Source organism: Castor canadensis, chromosome 2 (genome assembly GCF_047511655.1).
Source record: "Castor canadensis chromosome 2, mCasCan1.hap1v2, whole genome shotgun sequence".
In the NCBI taxonomy this organism is placed as follows: domain Eukaryota; kingdom Metazoa; phylum Chordata; class Mammalia; order Rodentia; family Castoridae; genus Castor; species Castor canadensis.
In genome coordinates, this window is record NC_133387.1 from 157902955 (window position 1) to 157919446 (window position 16492).

The following is a 16492-nucleotide window of genomic DNA, read 5'->3' on the forward strand; positions in this document are numbered from 1 at the left end:
CTCAAAGGGCTCACAAGAAAGTTTATTCATATCGACTCATATTCTCTCTCTCCCTACATTATACTTCTTGGAGTTTAAATTTGGATCTAAGTTTGGGATGGGGGAAAAAACGGAAAGAAGTGGTAAAAATGCTGCTTTTGCAGTAGAACCAGCAATTATTTCACCTTCGACCCCAGATTCTACGAGTTTAAACACAGACCATGCAGAGAACCAAGGGGCTGGTGGTATGGGCAGGGCAAGACACACATGCAAGAGAAGCAGAAAAGGAAGTGGAGTACTCACTTCACTTTCTTGGGACTAGGGCCACTTCTTTTCTTTCCCAGACTCTCTCACAGGCACAGACTGTTCTTCTTCTCTAACTTATACCCAGGATTGTTCCAGGACTGTATACCCAGAGTTGTTAGCTATCAACCAGAAATTTAATGCCAGTCTGCACAGTCCATGGTTTAACAGTAGTTTTTTTTCTCTGTACCCGACAGGAAGCAAGAAGTTCCAGGGCCCCAAGAGGTTCATGGGTACTATGTCGTACCCCTTATAACATATTTATTTTAGTTAATTATGTCTTTTGCCCCTTGTGGATTAGAAAAATGTGATTATCATCCAGAAATCACAGCTAAAGAAGGGTGGCAGCACAGTTTAAGGCACCATGCAAAAAAAAAAAAAAAGTGATCAAAGAAAGAAAGCTGTAGACACAAGCATGAGGAATCCAGTCTGAGATGAGCAGCACACGGTGAGACAGAAAACATGTTTTCAACCCATGACTCAAGAGCCCCTTTGACAAATGAACGTACTTAGCTTCCTCCACTACCTCCACCTCGGCATGAGCAGTGATTGGTGCATTGGAGTGAGTTCCGATGGGGTCATCGACATTCAGCTCTCCATTGGTTGAACTAACCACCTGAAACAGAAAGGCAGACTGTGACAAGCCCATGGCAATATTAGGCTCCTGCCAGCATCACAGCAGGTCATTAAAAGAGATGTGGTATCAAGCTTAGGCACTAGCCACGAAAGGGCTGAAATGTGTGTTTTCTTGAGTTAAGGGAAGATTCCCAATCTTCCCAGATCCTTATCAGGTGAGAATGCAATTCAATGATATAGTCATATAATGATGATAATAACCTCCACAGGGTGCCTGTTTTGTGTCAGGTATTTTGCTACATTATATGGTGTGCCTGTAAATTTAATTCTCACAAAACCCTATGTAATAGATCATTTTGCTGTCTTTTAATGGATGGAAACACTAAGAAATGATTTAACCAAGGGTTAAGTTAGAGTATGTGGACTTCCATGAAAGAAATTTATTCTAAACATAGATTCTTTAACATTGCAGAAATGCATACAGTACTTCATTAAATTAAAAATTAAAATATAAGTGTACAAGCTGACTTCTTTTTCTTTGTTTTTATGAGTCAGGGTCTCACTATATATCCCAGGCTGGCCTCAAAATCAAAATCCTCCTGCCTCAACCTCCCAACTGCTGGGATAAAAGACATGTACCACCATTCCCATTATTACAGCTAAGTTCTAAAGATAAAATCACTCTACTTTCTTGAACATGGTAATTTCTTAAGTAAATTCTAGTCTCTGCTTATTATACTACAATTATAGATTCAGTAATGATGGTTTTTTAAAAAATTCTGAAAAGTTAACCAATAGTAGGCACCAGAAATTGTAAACAATCACACTTTCCTTCAGAAATTTCTTCATTGTTTTGACCATTGGTTTGAAGTTACTCAAATAACAAGATTGCCACATTCTCTCTGGTGAGAGGGAAGACGGTAAGTAAACACTTTTCCTTGGCCAACCAGTCTTATTTCAACGACCTTTATTTCAGGTTCACTGTCATCCCACTCCTCACTGATGGTCCCCGAACTGTAAGTGAAGGCTCTCACTCCTGTCATCTGGTTAATGTGGACCCGATCAGGCTTCTCTTGCTTGTGTAGTTGCTTCTGCCACCTGGTTTCATTTCCAGCACATGATTCCTGTTTATGTGGGTGCTGGGGAGTGGGAAAAGGGACCCCGCTGGACAAACCATTCTGCTGTTAAAGACCTTGGCTGAAACATGGGAGAGAACCACAAAATAGGATAAATGGTTCAGATATCATATGCCCTTGGGTAAGTAACTTCATCTATGTGAATTTTTCTTACAGGTTAATGTGAGAATTATATAACAAATGTATGGGACAATGATGGGCACAATACTTGTTATATAATAATGGAGGCAGCAAGACACAGTAAGTAAGAACTGGGCTCTAGAATTAGCCTTAAGTTTGAACCCCAGCTCCACCACTTACTTGCTGTGGGTCCTTGGGCAAGGTCCTCAATCTTTCTGTGCCTGAGTTTCCTAGTCTGTAAAATGCAGAAACAATGCTGCTTACCTAATGGATTTACTGTGTAGACAATCCACAGAAAGTGCTTAGCCCAGTGCCATGATGCATTAATAGTTCAAGAAATGTTCATTTTACTGTTATTTGCCCTCTACAAATGTTTATTATTATCTGCCTCTAGCTCTAGCATCTTTACTAACAGCTAATTCACAAAACTTGCCTGAATAAATTACAAAGAGGAAGGCAGAAGGAATGTTTAGTGTAAGTAGCAGAAAAGATGACTAGAACCCCACCAGCAATGTAGAGCCACCATTATTTCTAAACCCGAATAATTACTGCTCTTATTAATAACACACGCTTTAAAGGATTAAAATAATGTTGTATCATTAGTGAAGAAATACCTACAATGTTAAATTTGTACTTGCCTGAGGGATACCCAAATTTTAGCTACTCATTAAATTTAATATCTCTGATTAGCATACAACCTGACTTTATCTCCTGATGTTATCTAGACAATATACTATTCACCCCTGCTCCAATAAAAAGGTTTCTTCTGAATATAATCATGATTAAAAAAATTAGAAAATTCAAAATGTAGGATATGTAGTTGTAGGACAACTAGCCTGCACTATTAAAAAAAAACTGATATAAAATTTTTTTTTAAATGCTGGTGACTGCTATTGACTAAAAGGGAATGGAAGTGACTATGGGACTGAAAGAGATCAAAAAGGCATAACAACCAATACAATGCATGAACCTTAGTTAAATCCCAGACACTATTAAATTTGTGGGGGGGGGTAACTGGAACTGGGCAAAAATGAGATATGGACTGTTAGATATTATGGAATTATTAATTTTCTTAAATATGTCAGTGATGTTACAGTTATAAAGGAGAATGTGTTAGTTCTTAGGAGATACAGGTAGAAATATCTGGGGATAAGATGTAATGTATGGATCTTTCTTTCAAATGGTTTGGTAAGCAAACACATACTCATCCAACAGAATTAAAGCAAAACTGGCAAATCTTAACAATTCATTAATCTAGGTTAAGGATAGTTCCAAAATAAAAGTAGGGTAAAAACAACAAAAAGTTGAGGAGAGTAAGTTTAAAGGTTACAGAATCATTCTAATGCTAACATATTGATTGCCTCAATCCTACATATGCTTCTGTGGACACATTCTAGCCACACAGTATTGTGAACACTTAGAAGTTCATTCTGTGAGTATGATGACAGAAGTCATAGTAAGTTTCTTGCTTTCTTTTTTTTTTTTTTTTTTGTGGGACTGGTGTTTGAACTCAGTTTCACACTTGCAAAAGCAGGCGCTCTACCACTTGAACCATACCTCCAGTCAATTTTGCTCTGGTTATTTGGAGATGGGATCTTGCAAATTATCTTCTTGGGCTGGTTTGGAACCATGATCCTCCTGATTTCAGCCTCCCAAGTAGTTAGGATTATAGGAGTAAACCACTGGCACCTGGCCATAGTATGTTTGTTAATGAACAACTGTGGAACTACACAAGATGTTACATAAAATGTCTTCACATAAGTTGGGTGTGGTGGTACATGCCTTTAATCCTAGAACTCAGGTTGGCAGGAGGATTGCAAGGTCAAGGCCAACCTGGGCTACATAAGTGAAACCCTGTGAAAGAATGAAAGAGAGAGACAGAGCTGGTGGAATGGCTCAAGTGGTAGAGTACCTGCCTAGCAAGCTTGAGGCTGGGGGGTAGGAAGGAGGGAGGGAGAGACAGAAAGGTGAGGGGGAAGGAAGAGGGGGAAGGGAGGGAGGGAAGGAAGGGGGAAAGAGAATGAAAGAAAGGTCTAGTAACATGAAAGAATTACCAGACTTTGGGTCATACTGAGTTGCTTGAATATCTTAAGGATGAAGGGGTATCCTTATTTTATAAATGACATCTTATGTCAATAAGCATCTAGACTCAAATGAATCAGGCACAAAAGGGATCATTACCACCATTTCTCTACCTTTAAACTTATTTGAAATATGCCTGGGGATCAATAGTCATGATAAGTCTGGGCCTTTGCAGCATTTCCTTATTTTAAGTTGGAGGCACAGCTTGTCAAACTACTAACTGCTGCCTGGATATGCAATAACAAACAGCAGTATGATGGACAGTTGGATTCTAGGCCTAGCTCTACCATCGACATCTTCTGGGAGTTTTCTAATTCTGTAAGATAGGGCCAATAACTTTTGCCCCTATCTACCCCATAATTACTATGACAAATACAATGTCTAGGAAAGAGATCTGAAAAGTTGTAAAGAACATTATGAGTACAGTGAATTTTAGGTATTTTCAGATGGGATGGTTGTCATTATATTGCTCATGCTCGCCTTGAACTCATGGTCTCAAATGATACTCCTGCCTGCTAAGCAACTGAGACTTGTCATGGTGCCCACCTGAAATTACTATTATTTTAAACAACATCATTGATATAACTTTAGGTTGAATTTTTTAGTATAACTTCATCAAAAAATAAGATTTGCATACCTGGAACACTGACATTTATCTTATGGTAATCACTATTAGCATTAATCATACTAGTCTTCCTGCTATATTATATAAGATCATATACAATTATTCATGAGAAAGTCTAATGCAAAATATTAATTTGACCTTTACTTCTCAGTATTGATAGTATCCTTTGTAGAAATCTCTCTTTTTTAAAAATTTGGATTATGAGTACTATTTTTCAAAATGTTAGACGGGGCTGGGATATAGCTCAATGGTAGAATGCTTGCCTAGCATGTTCAAGGCCCCAAGTTCAAACTCCAGTACTGCCAAAAAAAGTAATATAAAATAAAACTGATTTTGGGGGCTGGGGATGGTAGAGTGCTTACCTAGCATTCCTGGGGCCCTGGGTTTGATCACTAACACCACAATTTTTTTTACTTTTATTAGGTTTTTATTCATTAATTCATTAATGAATTATTCATTAGTTGCTTGTACTCAAATGGTTATCTAACTACCTTCTTACCTACTGCAGTGCTGGCAACTGAACCTAGAGCCTGGAGCATGCTAGGCAACCACTCTACTACTGAGCTATACCTCTAGCTTGCTGTCATTTATTTTCATAATTTTGATGAAACTGCTCTCAAAACCTCCTGAGCACTTCTGTTTGGTGTGGGCTTCCCTCCTATACTGAAGACAGGTGTTACTCAGTAGCTCCAAATTTGTTATTATGTTGGGGATTACCCCTTTTGCTCCTTTGCTTTGGTTCTCTTGTTTCCTGGATCCCGTATATTCTTCTCTCTTGGTTTTTTTCTTTCATTTTGGTAAAACAAATCCTCTTGTAGCTTCTTATGAAAAGATGGAAGAGTAGTAAGATTTTTTGATGGCACAGATTTTTAAAAACATCTGTATATTGTATTCACATCAGATCGACAGTTTGGCTGAGTATAGAATTCTAGATAGGAAATAATTTTCCCTCAGATTTTCTTTTCTTTTTGATGGTAATGGGGCTTCAACTCAAGGCCTCGTACTTGCTAGGCTGGTGATCTATCATTTGATCCACTCTAACCACCCTATTGCTTTGGCTATTTTTAATTTTTTTTTTATTATTCATATGTGCATACAATGCTTGGGTCATTTCTCCCCCCTGTCCCCACCCCCTCCGCCTCCTCCCTCTCCCCCCTTACCCCCTCCATAGCCGGCAGAAACTGTTTTGCCCTTATCTCTAATTTTGTTGAAGAGAGAGTATAACCAATAATAGGAAGGAACAAGGGTTTTTGCTGGTTGAGATAAGGATAGCTATACAGGGAGTTGACTCACATTAATTTCCTGTGCATGTGTGTTACCTTCTAGGTTAATTCTTTTTGATCTAACCTTTTCTCTAGTTCCTGGGCCCCTTCTCCTATTGGCCTCAGTTGCTTTTAAGGTATCTGCTTTAGTTTCTCTGCGTTGAGGGCAACAAATGCTAGCTAATTTTTTAGGTGTCTTACCTATCCTCATAGGTCCCTTGTGTGCACTCGCTTTTATCTTGTGATCAAAGTTCAATCCCCTTGTTGTGTTTGCCCTTGATCTAATGTCCGCATATGAGGGAGAACATATGATTTTTGGTCTTTTGGGCCATTGCCTTGGCTATTATTGAGATAAGGTCTCACTTTGTGCCCAGGTCAGCGTGGAATATGATCTTCCTATTTTAGTTTCCCAGTGTAGCAGGGATGACAGGTGTATACCACCATGCCCAGCCATTGGTTAAGATGGGGGTTTTGGAAACTTTTTGCCTGGGATGGCCTCAAACCACAACCCTCTCAATCTCTGCCTTTGAGTAGCTAGGATCACAGGCTTGAGCCACTGTACATGGTCATTTCCCTCAGATTTTTGAAGGCATCATTCATTGCCTTTTAGCTTTTAATATTCTTCAGAAATTTGAAGCTATACTAATTCCTCATGCTTTCTTTGCATGTAATCTTTACTTTTCTGGAAGCTTGAATTTATCTTCTCTTTGTCCTCAGTGTTCTGAAATCTCACAATGATGCACCTTGGTGTGGTTCTATCATCCATTATGCTGGGTACTCAGTGAGGCCTTCTGACTTGAAATTAAGTCTTTTAGTTTTGGGAAATTATTTTGCTAATGATTTCCTCCCTTCACTTTCTCTGTTCTGTCTCTGGAACTCCTATACTTTTAGTATTTTCTTTTGGCAGTGCTGAGGTTTGAACTCAGGGTCTCATGCTTGCTAGGCAGGTGCTCTTTCCCCTTAAACCACTCCACCAGGCCAGGAACTCCTACACTTTAAATTGGATCTCCTAGACGTTCTTCAAATTTTCTTGTATTAGTGTCTCCTATTTTTCCTCTTTTTCTCCTTTTTGAGAGACTTCCTCAACTTTACATTCTAACCTAATTGAGTTTTTTTTTTTTCTTAAAGTTTCAGCAAGTATTTATTTTTGTATAACAGGATAAAGCAGGGAAAAGTGGGGGGGAAATTTCCTGTCCCTACACTGGAAATGGGAATAAAGACACGTCCCAGCCCTTTTTGCTTTTAGTTTATTTTTCAGATAGGGTCTTGTGCATTTTCCAGGACTGGCCTCAGATCTATCCTTCTACTTACATCTATTCCCAGCTGGGAATAGCCATTGGTACATGGCTGGGACAGCCATGTACCAATAAGCCCACCTTGTTTTTTTGAGATAGGATCTTGCTAACTTTTGCCCAGGCTGGCCTCAAACTATGATCCAACCATCTCTGCCTCCCACCTTGCTGGGGATTACAGGTATTCACCACCATACCTGGCACCCCAATTGAGTTTTAAATTGCTGTTTATTATGCTTTTAATTTTCAAGGGCTCTTTTTTTTTTTTTGTGAAAAAGAATGTCCTTTTTTAAAATTGCTGTTGTTTTTCTGCTTCAAAAGTCTGATAACACTTGATTATTATGTGAGGAACTATACATTAATTGGCACCATGACAACTATGGATTGCACTCTGGGATGATTTGGCTGGGTCATGTCACTGGGGAAACCTTGATGTCAATATCCTTAGATATTTACTTTTGTGCTAGTCAGAGTTCCCACGCATGCTCTTTCAGTCTTTTGCCTGGAAAGTGCACACCTAGCAATTTGCTTTCTGAAGCACTACAAAGGGAAAGCATGCAGTCAGTAGGCACAAACTCAGTTACTTTCCCTCTTTTCAGCATAGCACTTTGCCTCCAATGGTACCTCACATTCCTTAGTCCAGAAACCCTCTCTTTTGCCCTCTTCAGAGAATTTTTGGTCTTTGATAGGGAAGGAAGAGTGTTCAGGGATCTATGGCTTCTTAAGCAGACTTTTAAGAGGCAGGGAATCAGTGGGAAGTGGGGGAGAAAAAAACAATAGATTTTGACCAATCTTCCTCATTTTAGTATATGCCCCTCTGCTGCTTCTCCACTTATAAAAAGTCAGTTCCTGAGCTTTTAGAAGTTCCCAGTGTAAACAGGCCTCTTGCAGCTTTTCCCTTTATTAGCTCAGAATTCAATTTTCTTGGGATTTCTGTCATTTAATAACTGCCCATCTGCCTTCCAACATTTTGTTGCGGTTGCCTTCTCTTCTGTTTTCTCCATCTTCATATGGACTTATGTCTTCTGAAAAGATTTCTTTACCACTGTTTCAGGAAGGGGTAAAAGCAGATTTGTGTGTTCAATCATCATTTTACCTAGATGTTCCTATAGCGGTCTTTATAGGGTCAAAGGCCTCCTGACCTCCTGTGAATTAACAAGATCTTTCAATGAATCAGTCCTTGTAAAACCATGTCCTAGAAGATAAATTCTCTAAAGATGCATTTCTACATGCAAACAGTTTATGTGTGTGTCTCAACTGGTGATGTCACTTACTAGTATGAGAAAAATACTCAGGTCAAGATTTTAAAATAGTCACATATAAGAAAAGTTAAGAGCCATAAGATGTTCCATGTACTAAACAGGAAGAGAGACTCAATCTAGTCCAAATGAAACCAGAAATAGTTTTCCAAACCACACATATTTCAGGAAGAAAAAAGGAAATAGACCACTTTCTTGGGTATCTGCTCAGAAACAAATGACTTACTCCAATCAACATTCCCAGGTTATCATGTGCTAAAAGCACGTATCATCGTAAAAGACCTAAATCTATAGTTTTCTAGTCCTCTATTCCAAAAATACTTATGCATTTCAGGTCTTTACAATTCACACACTTGAACTTACACACTTCTATCTTGATAATACTTTTGTAGTTTATCATGAGTGGACCAGGTTGTAAAGCAAGATTAAATCCGTATCAGAAATTATATGTTTCTTATTCAATGACAAGAAGCAGCAATGATTTCATCAAGTGACTCTTACTAAAGTTCACCGAGGCAGAAAAATCACAGATATTCAGTTAACTATAGAAGCAGCTTACCCTTGCTATAAATGTCCATTCTAAACAAACCTAAGTTTCAGAAGCAAGACAACATTCCACCAGCCAGGCTGGAAACATCAGGAAAGGTCAGGAAAAGGCAATAAACGCAGTAAGTACCTGCACTGATCCCCCATGGCGGTCTGCAGCCAAGTGAGACGTCAAGTATGAGGTATTGGTCTGCCGGCTGGGCTGGATTTCCCACTCTCCTCGGCGCTCTGATGATGCAGTCTGCTCAGGCATTAGGAAGTGTGCGAGCAAGATAGGGAAGGAAAGGTGAAGCAACAGCAAGCATTAACAAAACCAAGTACAATTAGTGCCCCTGCAGATTTTGTTTTTATTTTAGATTTTAAACTGAAAACTGCTGCAAAGAATCGAGAAAAAGTTAGTGTGGCAATATACATTCATTTTGGTCTAGAGCCAATACATGAGTGTAGAGCACAACATCCTCACACAGAAAAAAGTAATGGCCAAAGGGGAAGGGCCGAGCAAAAGCTGGAATCACATTTTAGCTTCCATATTAGTAAAAATTCAGTAGCCACCAAGTAGATCAAATTCAGAATGTTAAAAGACTGTTGAACAAAGGAACAGTTTAGAAATCATTTCACTGACCAAAAATCTATCTGAATAGGTAGTAAGTAGTCAATAAAGAAAATTCCTGCGTTAGGAATCAAGATTGTATGCCTCTTTCTTAACTAGGGAACTTATAACTCTCAAGATCAGCCTCCATGAAACCTTCTAAAAAAAAAAAACAAAAAACAATTAGCAATAGCAGTGGCTAGAATGTGCTTTCTTATCTAAAAGAATGAATAAAGTATCTTTTCAAAAGTAGGCTCCTACGTCAAGAATAAAGAAAGATGTGAAGGGGGGTGTAGATGTTGCTCAAGTGGTAGAGCACCTGCTTAGCAAGGAAAAACCTTGAGTGTAAACCCCAGGATCTCACACACACACACACACACACACACACACACACAAAAGAAAGAAAGAAAGAAAGATCGGGGGTGGGGGGCAGGGTGATAAAAATAAGACTTGATTGTTTTCTGGTTCTCCTAGGTAATAGTCTCTAATTTGAAATGAGAAAAAGTTTACTAATTAACCTGACTACTATGAATTATTTTCTGCTAGAAACAATACACAGATCTTTTCTCAACAAAAGGAGAACCTTTAATTAAAAACCTCTTTAGATTCTGCATCTACCATCTTTGCTCTCTTCATTCTTTCTTTGCCTGTTTTTTTAAGATCTTATACTATTCTGATCTTGCTCCTATGTGACTTTTGTTCTGAAGAATCCATATGAGGTGCTTCTCCGCCATGCCAGACAGCTGAGGAGGTGTTAACATCACATTGCTCAGCTGTAACAGTCCTAAGTCTCTATAAAAATGAAAAATGAGTAGATGGAGAGGCAGCAATGAGTGTAAGTAAATCAAATTTTAGTTGCTACTGATAAAAATAGCAGCAAGTGTTGGAATAGGATACTGCTGCTCTGTATGAAAACCAGTGATGATCCTATAAATCTAAGAAATGTTCATTACTATAAAGAAGGAAAAAGAAGAACGGTCTGAGGTTCTTTATTCACTTTCCCTCACCAGGATTTCATTGACAAGAGTTGTTTAAAGCTCACTCATTATACCTACAAGGCATTTCCCATAAATAAGGTACAACTTACTCATCATTACTAATGGAATATGTAGTCACATGAGTAATAGCACTATAAAGGATCCTGGTCAAATTTTCTCTATCACTAGGGGGATGAACAGATTAGAAAGCAGCTGTACTAACTTAATTATTATGCACTCTTACAGAAGAGGGGTTTGTTTTATACTGATAGTTACATTAGAAAGTTGGAACTACTCCTAATGTCCACTCCCTCATTCTTCTTTTAATTTTTTTGGTGGCACTGGGGTTTGAACTCAGGATTCTCTATCACTTAAGTCACATCATGGGCCCCTTCTTTCTTTTTTAAAAATTTTTTTTGAAAAAGTCTTGCTAAATTGCTCAGGTTAGCCTTGAGCTTAAAAATCCTCCTGCTTCTTGGGTAGCTGGGATTACAGGTGTGTACCACTATGTTGGTTCCCTGCCCCCATTATTTTTGCCAATAGACATTTAGATGTTTCAAATTCCAAAATAAGGCTGCAATGTATAACACAATCATATTATTTTACAAACTTATTGACAAGTGTCTATATTCTCAGAGTACCTAATCTCTAATCATTAGACTAGAGATCTGAGAATAAATCTGCTCTTCTAGTATTAGAAATAATATGTATAACTAACATCTATGACAGCCTCTTCACTTCCTTCTGGGACTTTTTTTTTTTGTAATATTTAAGTTCTTAAACTATTATACAATACTGTCAGTTCTCCAAAAAATTAAATGCTTAAAAAATATCCAGACATATTAAGCTACTTAGTATTCTTTTGAGTTCTATGATAGATAGTCAATGTTACTGGGCTGGCAGTGTAGCTCAAGTGGTAAAGTGCCTGCCCAGCAAGCATAAGGCCCTGACTTTAACCTCCAGTACCACCAAAACAAAACAAAAAAAACCCTACTCAATGCAATTACTTCTCTCATGAATGCTGTTTTTGCATTTGTTTTTCAAGCAGAGTAAATGGAAAAAGAATGGGGATGTAGCTTGGTGGTAGAGCATTTGCCTAGCATGTGCAAGGCCCTGGGTTCAATTCCCAACACCATAAGGAGTAAAATAAAACCAGGTGAAAACGTACATACATACATACACACTAACTTGTGTGTTTATATGTGTTGCTTCACAGAAACAAACACAATCACATACGCTTTTTTTTTTTTTTTTTTTTTTAAGGTGACCTCAGGGCCTCATATTTGCTAGGCAGGTGCTCTTACCACTTGAACCACTCCATCAGCTCTTTTATGGTGATAGGTTGTTTCGAGATACGGTCTCTTGAACTATTTTCCCCAGGCAGGGTTTGAACTGTGATCCTCTTGATCTCTTCCTCCTCAGCAGGTAGGATTACAGGCATGAGCCACTGGCACCTGGCTTATTTCTATTTTTTACTGAAACATGTAACAAAGCTCTGGTTTAAGGCTACTGTCTGATTCACAGGGCTTGTTTGTATTAATTCTTTCTAAGTGTTAGAAGAATTAAGATTTTATTTAAATGTAAACAGCAAGCCATTTTTCAAAAGCCTAAAAGTCACATTGCCATCTCCATCCTTAAAGAGGGAAGAAAGTTAACATTCCAGATTATTCATAAATGCCCCCCACTGTGACAAAGGAAAGCCATACTATACCATACTACTACCCTCCAATACCCTCTATATCCACTGAAAGCAGTAAAACCAAGTTTTATTGGGATTTATTGTTTTATTACTTTGGAAAGTACTTTTTGTTAAAATGCTAAACTTTTGGACTTCTCTTTTCTGGAATTTAAAAGCTTGGACTGGTACCTAGAGGATGACGTATTAAAGAGCATTTGCCAGTTTTAGAAATGCCTAAGGGCTGAATGAAACCAAGGATGTTGACAACTATATATTCTGCTAGTGTTAACTTTTCCTAAAATGTATTTTAGTCAACACTATGTATACAGGGGCTACAATTAGGTACAATTAGCACAGTAGCTTGTTAGAATAAGCAAACCAATGGAGATCAGCATGTAAACCCTTCATTCTTTTTTTTTTTTCCTTTTTCTTTTATTATTCATATGTGCATACAAGGCTTGGTTCATTTCTCCCCCCTGCCCCCACCCCCTCCCTCACCACCCACTCCGCCCCCTCCCTCTCCCCTTAATACTCAGCAGAAACTATTTTGCCCTTATTTCTAATTTTGTTGAAGAGAGAGTATAAGCAATAATAGGAAGGAACAAGGGTTTTTGCTGGTTGAGATAAGGATAGCTATACAGGGAGTTGACTCGCATTGATTTCCTGTGCATATGTGCTACCTTCTAGGTTAATTCTTCTTGAACTAACCTTTTCTCTAGTTCCTGGTCCCCTTTTCCTATTGGCCTCAGTTGCTTTTAAGGTATCTGCTTTAGTTTCTCTGCGTTGAGGGCAACAAATGCTAGCTAATTTTTTAGGTGTCTTACCTATCTCACCCCTCCCTTGTGTGCTCTCGCTTTTATCATGTGCTCATAGTCCATTCCCCTTGTTGTGTTTGCCCTTGATCTAATGTCCACATATGAGGGAGAACATACGATTTTTGGTCTTTTGGGCCAGGCTAACCTCACTCAGAATGATGTTCTCCAATTCCATCCATTTACCAGCGAATGATAACATTTCGTTCTTCTTCATGGCTGCATAGAATTCCATTGTGTATAGATACCACATTTTCTTGATCCATTCGTCAGTGGTGGGGCATCTTGGCTGTTTCCATAACTTGGCTATTGTGAATAGTGCCGCAATAAACATGGGTGTGCAGGTGCCTCTGGAGTAACCTGTGTCACAGTCTTTTGGGTATATCCCTAAGAGTGGTATTACTGGATCAAATGGTAGATTGATGTCTAGCTTTTTAAGTAGCCTCCAAATTTTTTTCCAGAGTGGTTGTACTAGTCTACATTCCCACCAACAGTGTAAGAGAAACCCTTCATTCTTAAAGACCACTCCTGCACACACATTTATCTAAAAGGCAATCAAGAGGCATATGGGTGGGAAAGTCATTCTTCAAGGTCAATTTCTCTGTATTACTTGAAAAGCAGAGGTCCACCCAGACAGTGTATCAAGTAGTGGTACGTGCTTGGGAGAGCCCTTTAAAATCTTCAGTTGTGATTGCATTACCTACATGGAAATGCTTGTTTATTGTGTAGTAGGTGAATGAAGAAACAGCAGAGAATAAATCAAATGCAAAACTAACAAAAAATACCTAGGAAAAATACAGAAGACTTATAAAGATGTGAAAAATACCACCTGTGCATAGGGCAAAGGAAACAAATCTTTCCTTGCAATCACTTGGCAGAGATTAATGGACACTAACAAGAAGGGTGGAAAACACTGTCTGAAAACATCACAGATATCACCCCCATCTGTGGCTTGAAAATTATTTCATATTCTTATTGAAGATAAAGCTACTAGTTTGAAGCAAAAAGCAAATGAGTCATCAAATCCTTTTCTTCATATAAAGCTAATTTTGAGAAATTTACTTTGATTATATTTACAAAAAACCTTATCCATTTCGCTTTCTGGCTCTGAAAAATCTTTAAACGTTGCCACCAATAAAAAACATTTAGGCGCTGGTTCAAGCAGCAGAGTGCCTGCCTAGCAACAGTGAGTTTAAACCCTAGTACTGCAGGAAAAAAAACCCAAAACAGTAACAAAAACAAAAAAGAAAACATTTTTGGAGGGTTGAGTTTGGTGGCTCACACCTATAATACCAGTTACTAGATTTGAGGCCAGCTCAGGCAAAAAGTTAGGGACATCCTATCTAAACCAATAGTCAAGTGTGGTGGTGTATGCCTGTCATCCCAACTATGCAGGAAGCGTAAGTAGGAGGACTGGTGGTCCAGGATGGTCCAGGCAAAAACATGAGACCCTATCTCAAAAGTAACTAAAGCAAAAAAAGTTGGAGACAAGTTGTAGATCAACTGCCTAGCAAACACAAGGCTCTAAGTTCAACACACAGTAACACAAAAAGCAAAAATTAAGCAAAAAATTTGATCAAAGTACATTATATGCATGTATGTAAATACTGTAACAAAAACCTTATGCATATTTAATTTGAGCTAATAAGAATCATAAGAGAGTTTTCCATGCTCAATACCATATAGGGTCATACAGTGAGTGAGGCATATCAATTTTGTGAAGTTTTTTTTTTTTTTTTGGTGGTACTGGGACTCAAACTCAGGGTGTCACGCTGGCTAGGCAGGAGATCTACCACTTCAGCCACTCTGCCAGTCCTTTTTGGCTTATTTCTGAGATAAGAGTTTCATTTTTTTGCCTGGGTTGGCCTCAACCCATGATCCTCCTGATCTGCCTCCCAAGTAGATAGGATTACGGGTGTGAGCCACCAGCATCCAGTTCTGTGAAATTCTTAAAAAAAAAAAAAGAAAAGTCACCAGAACCATTCTGGAAGTTTGAAACTTGAGCCAGACATATTGGCATGTGCCTTTAGTCCTAGCTACTTGGGAAGCTGAGGTATAAGGACTGCTTGAGCCCAGGGTTTTGAGGCCAGCCTGTACAACATAATGACACCCAACTCAAGAGGAAAGAGAGGAGGGGGAAAAGAGGGAAAGTGAAGAAGCTGCAACTTTCTGTTCATATTCAATCCTACCCTTATTCAAAATGGTATAAGATACTCACTCTCTTAGGGAATTATGATTTATCACTAATTCTCTTCTACAAGGAAATAGAATATAGTTATCTGATGAAATACAAAATATTTAAGAATATAACTGGGTATGGTGGTGCATGCCTCTAATCCCAGATATGGGGAGGCTGAGGCAGGAAGATCACACATTTCAGGCCAGCCTGAACTACACAGTGAGATCCTGTTTCAAAAAATGAAAAGAATTACAAAAGAAAACTTGTACAAAAGAAAACTATGTAACAGAGAATTAAGAGCAGAAGTTAACAGTAGTGACCAGGTGACAGAACAAAAGAAGAAAAAACGTCAGGTGCTGGTGGCTCACACCTGTAGTCCCAGCTACTCAGGAAACAAAGATCAGGAGGATTGCAGTTAGAAACCAGTCCTGGAGAAATAGTTCACAAGATTCTATCTTGAAAAAAACCTCACCACACACACACAAAAAGGGCTGGTGGAGTGGCTGAAGTGGTAAAAGCATCTGCCTAGTTAGCAATGAGGTCTTGAATTCAAACCCCATGCTGCCCCCACCCCTCAAAAGAAGAAAAAGATCTTGCATGTTTACATTTGATTCAATTTTCCCCTTAGAGTTAATGTTCCTGAAATGAGGAATGGCAGCCCTATCCTGAAATGAGTTATATGTTAGAGGCAGTCCCTATGCCCATGCTCCTACTAGACAGCAGGCAGCATGTTAGGAAACCACACACAAGTCAGGAGGCGAAAAAACTCATCTCAACAAGCAAACCCTGAATTTCGATAAGAACTAAAAAGTACTCTGTAAAAAGAAGGGAGTGGAGAATTAATCAGCATTTGTGTTTTTACAACTACTGAACCTTTAAAAAGAGATATTTATTTTATGAAGATTTCTGATTATTTCGGCTGCTTAGCAACCTGGAATGTCTCTGGAAAGGCTATGTTCATAACAAGCTTTATTCAGCAAACACATCAGCACTAAACTAATAATTTTCTTTTTTTTTTTTATTCATATGTGCATACAATGTTTGGGTCATTTCTCCCTCCTCCTCCCACCCTCTCCC

General features: G+C 38.6%; 1 protein-coding gene across 16 annotated transcripts in view; it reads right to left on the reverse strand.

Moving 5' to 3' along the window:
- The window catches only part of Csnk1g1 (casein kinase 1 gamma 1), a 175854-nt gene that overhangs the window by 8452 nt on the left and 150910 nt on the right, over positions 1 to 16492 (reverse strand). For 4 of the 16 annotated variants that reach the window (XM_074066195.1, XM_074066194.1, XM_074066193.1 and 1 more), the window contains 3 exons: positions 9311 to 9421; positions 2295 to 2349; positions 918 to 2055 (listed from right to left, as the gene is read on the reverse strand). In XM_074066195.1, coding sequence (XP_073922296.1) covers positions 1898 to 2055; positions 2295 to 2349; positions 9311 to 9421 — 324 coding nt within the window. In that variant the 3' untranslated portion in view covers positions 918 to 1897. The other 12 variants (XM_074066197.1, XM_074066199.1, XM_020174072.2 and 9 more) reach the window with 6 other exon arrangements.